Source organism: Penaeus japonicus, unplaced genomic scaffold (assembly GCF_977035675.1).
Source record: "Penaeus japonicus unplaced genomic scaffold, GWHDUDI00000001_assembly GWHDUDI00000007, whole genome shotgun sequence".
NCBI lineage: Eukaryota > Metazoa > Arthropoda > Malacostraca > Decapoda > Penaeidae > Penaeus > Penaeus japonicus.
Genome location: NW_028234409.1, coordinates 11,511,168 through 11,516,167, shown reverse-complemented (window position 1 = coordinate 11,516,167; position 5,000 = coordinate 11,511,168). Strand labels below are relative to the sequence as shown.

The window sequence follows — 5,000 nt, the reverse complement described above, 5'->3', positions numbered from 1 at the left end:
CTATCCATCTATTACTCTACCTATCTATACATACATATATACATATTTGTATACACACACACACAAACACACACACACACGCACATAAATCTATATACGCACACACACACACACACACACACACACACTTCCTTTCATATGTACACAAAATTTCAAAGTTTCTGAATAACTGAAGAACAATCTTTATTTTAATTCCATAGGCAATTCCGAAGAAACACTTTCAATATCGAGATTTCACTCTCGTTGGCGTTAAGGAAAGCTTAAATGTCAGTCAAGGTCATCCTCGAGAATCTAGATACTATTTTGTAATAATGAATGACCACATTTGTCCTTAAGGTAACCGTCTTTGTTTACACTCCTTCTGTTTGTTATATGACTGATATCACTGTTACCAAACCTTTTCGTCTACTATAACATGTCTGAAGGAGTGGACTCCCAAAGTAAAAAAAAAAGGAAAAAACGTGAAGGAAGGGACAAGACTTACCTCTAAGAATGAAAATCAACTGAGAAGTCTTACCTCTCAGGAAGGTAGTAAGGGCGGCAGTCACCCTCCCGAGGTCGTCTGCATTGCGGAACCAGACTAGTTCTCCCTCACCCAAGTCTGGTTCTAGTCGCAGACCTAGAAGAGTGCAAAAAAGGATATAGGAAGAGTGCGGAAAGTATATAGGAAGATTGGGGAAAATATATAGGGAGAGTGGGGAAAGGATATGGGAAGAGTACAGAAGGAATATAGGAAGAGTGCGAATAGGATATAGGAAGAGTGCGAAAAGGATATGGGATAGAGTGGGGAAAGGATATAGGAAGAGTGTGAATAGGATATGGGATAGAGTGGGGAAAGTATATGGGAAGAGTGGAGAAAGGATATAGGAAGAGTACGGAAAGGATATAGGAAGAGTGCGGGAAGGATATAAGGAGAGTGGGGAAAGTATATGGGAAGAGTGCGAATAGGATATAGGAAGAGTGTGAATAGGATATGGGATAGAGTGGGGAAAGGATATAGGAAGAGTGGGGAAAGGATATAGGAAGAGTGGGGAAAGGATATAGGAAAAGTGCGGAAAGGATATAGGAAGAGTGAAGAAAGGATATAGGAAGAGTGGGGAAAGGATAAGGAAGAGTGGGGAAAGGATATGGGAAGAGTGGGGAAAGGATATAGGGAGAGTGGGGAAAGGATATAGGAAGAGTGGGGAAAGGATATGGGAAGAGTGCGAATAGGATATGGGAAGAGTGGGGAAAGGATATAGGAAGAGTGGGGAAAGGATATAGGAAGAGTACGGAAAGGATATAGGAAAAGTGCGGAAAGGATATAGGAAGAGTGAAGAAAGGATATAAGAAGAGTGGGGAAAGGATAAGGAAGAGTGGGGAAAGGATATGGGAAGAGTGGGGAAAGGATATAGGGAGAGTGGGGAAAGGATATAGGAAGAGTGGGGAAAGGATACAGGAAGAGTGCGAATAGGATATAGGAAGAGTGGGGAAAGGACATAGGAAGAGTGGGGAAAGGATATAGGAAGAGTGGGGAAAGGATATAGGAAGAGTGGGGAAAGGATACAGGAAGAGTGCGAATAGGATATAGGAAGAGTGGGGAAAGGATATAGGAAGAGTGGGGAAAGGATACAGGAAGAGTGCGAATAGGATATAGGAAGAGTGGGGAAAGGATATAGGAAGAGTGGGGAAGGGATACAAGAAGAGTGGGGAAAGGATATAGGGAGAGTGGGGAAAGGATACAGGAAGAGTGCGAATAGGATATAGGAAGAGTGGGGAAAGGATATAGGAAGAGTGGGGAAAGGATATAGAAAGAGTGGGGAAAGGATACAGGAAGAGTGCGAATAGGATATAGGAAGAGTGGGGAAAGGATATAGGAAGAGTGGGGAAGGGATACAAGAAGAGTGGGGAAAGGATATAGGGAGAGTGGGGAAAGGATATAGGAAGAGTGGGGAAAGGATAAGGAAGAGTGGGGAAAGGATATGGGAAGAGTGGGGAAAGGATATAGGAAGAGTGGGGAAAGGATATAGGAAGAGTGGGGAAAGGATATAGGAAGAGTGGGGAAAGGATATAGGAAGAGTGGGGAAAGGATATGGGAAGAGTGGGGAAAGGATATAGGAAGAGTGGGGAAAGGATATAGGAAGAGTGGGGAAAGGATATAGGAAGAGTGGGGAAAGGATATAGAAGAGTGGGGAAAGGATATAGGAAGAGTGGGGAAAGGATATAGGAAGAGTGGGGGAAGGATATAGGAAGAGTGGGGAAAGGATATAGGATGAGTGTGGAAAAAATATAGGACGTGTTATGTTTTCCTATGTTGGTTTAGCGTGCATTGGTGGATGGGTTTGCAATTGATATGAAAGAAGTTGAAGGCATTGGTGCATGCATGTAGATATATATACAAATAGCTATTTTGTGTATATCCAGAATCTTCATTATATATTATCTATTATCTATTATCTATATATACCCACATATCTGTGATCGATATATCCAAATGTCATTCATCTATATAGCTATCATACTTATATCCATATATCTATGATCTCTCTCTATAATAACTATATATATTATCTACAGATGTACCTTCTACATATCCGTATATATATATATATATATATTTATATATATATATATTTATATATATATACATATATATATATATATATATATATATACATATATAATATATATATATATATATCTATGTATGTATGCATACATATATGTGTATCTATTTATTTGCTATCTACATACTTAATATATATCTATTCATCTACATCTACTTTAAACACCGACATATAAGATATGATATGTGACATATAACCTACATAAAACTAACAAGACAAAAAAAAAACGAAAAGAAAAAAAAGCCAACAAAACTCTACGGACTTTCTCACCTGGTTTCTTTTCCAGTAGGAGGAAGATGGTCGTTATCACAACGACTAAAGTCACCACCAGCATCACCACCACACCGACCGCCATCTTTGCTACAGGGGAGAACACTAAACTTGTATTATAGTAATTCACCTTTCTCGTAAGTTCAAAAAATAGATAAATATATCAGTATGTATCAATACATTCACAGGATATTTTTTTCAGATGCCTTATTGTCCCCCCTAAATATTTTTTTTTTTTTTTATCACCAAAACCCTTTATTTTTGTGTTTATAAAGTGAATATTTCTTCGCTGTGACGTCACATATAAACAACAATTAACGGTTTTTCTTGGTCGCAAAAACAGTGTTCTTGTCTTTTAGTCTCCCAGACACAAGAACACACGCACAACCCCCCTCACCAGACACATACATATTCTCCACACGTTATCATATATATTTTTGAAAAGCCATACATACATAAATCACGATTTCTAGTATTCAGTCATATTCAATAATAGCGCAAAGAGGAACAGGTGACTTCTTTTTGTCGTTAATTAAAGGAAATTTTAAAGTAAACAAGAGGATTCCAATGTTTTTCGTGTTTTTTTTTTATAGTGATGATGAAGACGAACAGACAATGGCCCCAAAATAAGGAAATATCATATATATAGATATATAGAGAAAAGAAAGCAATATAAAATGAAAATATTATATATGATGATTAACCCAAATTCACAGCATAATCATGAAAGATATAGATAGTAATAATGGAAAAAAAATAATGATAGTATCAACAGGAATGATGATAATGACAGTAATAATGGAAATAACAATGATGATAGTAAGAATGGGAATAATAGTAATGATAGTAATAATGAGAATGATAAAAAATAACCTAATGATGGAAATTATAATCATGATAATAACAATAGAAAGGATAATGATAATAATGATGGTACAGATAATGATGATAGTCATAATGATAATAACAACAGCAACAACAATAATATTCATCACCGACAGACCATAGCCCACAGCACCTCATCCCATCTCATTTAACACAGACACTCGATACGACAGCACCTGAAGTCACCTGAAGGGACGAAACCACCTTAATAGGAGCAGGTGATCAGCTGATGGGCACCGAGAGAAAACTATAGGTTGGGGGGGTGGGTGGATGGGGTGGGGTGGGGGTGGGGGGGTAAGGTTAGGGGAAGGTGGGTGTGGGTAGCAGAGTCGACTTTCTTGGTCCCGCCCATGAGCTTGTGGGTGGGGGTGAATTGACTCCTTATAGGAAGCTATCATGGTTCACTTACGCCATGATCGGAGGCCAATTTTCTCTCCCTCTTCCTCTTCTTCTCCTTCGAATGTTCCCTCTTCTTCTTTTTCTTCCTCTTCCCCCTCCCCTTTTTATCTCGCTCTCTCTCTCTCTCTCTCTGTCTCCTTCTCCTTTTGTTTATCCGTCTTCATCTTGGGCCTTAAGATGCTGTGCTTTTGTTTCCTACTCGTCTCCTCTTCAAATGTTCAAACTTAAAGCATCTTTGGAGATGCTTTAAGTTATCCCAAGGCGCAATCTCAGCCTCGATTTGAAGAGCTGCTAGGTAGCGCAGTAGTTAGCGTACCGACCTCCCATCCCCGTGGTCGGCAGATCGAGCCCCGTCCAAGCTCGTGAGTTTCCACTGTCGCCTGGAGGTCACTGCCGTGCGTGGGCAATACGGTGGGAAAGGACCAAGCTCAGATCGAGTCAACACTCGTTGGCACACTCTCATGAGTCAGAACACGCTGACACAGGCGGGCTTGCCTGAGTGCATGTAAGTCCGGCGGCGCATCTTCTCCGCAAATCTAGCTTATCCATATCCTTATCGATTTAAAGAAAAACACACATAATGATTTGGTATTGGATAGAATAAGCAAGAGTTCTTACTTCAGTTATGTATTTTGAAATTCGCCCGCCACTTGATCATTTAAATGATGGGTCATTTTGAGTTGGATGTAAACTTTTAATAAAGCGGAATGTTCCTATATTGTGTAATGAAGTTGCAGGAAAAAATAGATACGAAAAATGTAATACATAAACACACACACACATAGATAATTACATCTATATCAATTATTTTGAACAAGATAAAGATCCATCAAAAATATG

The 5,000-nt window shown here is 39.1% G+C and overlaps 1 protein-coding gene across 2 annotated transcripts in view; it reads right to left on the bottom strand.

Moving 5' to 3' along the window:
• Positions 1–5,000, bottom strand: part of LOC122256915 (sodium/potassium-transporting ATPase subunit beta-like) — a 66,646-nt gene that overhangs the window by 2,963 nt on the left and 58,683 nt on the right. For both annotated transcript variants that reach the window (XM_086538281.1, XM_086538282.1), the window contains 2 exons: positions 2,877–2,966; positions 518–619 (listed from right to left, as the gene is read on the bottom strand). In XM_086538281.1, coding sequence (XP_086394407.1) covers positions 518–619; positions 2,877–2,966 — 192 coding nt within the window. The remainder of the gene's footprint in view (positions 1–517; positions 620–2,876; positions 2,967–5,000) is intronic.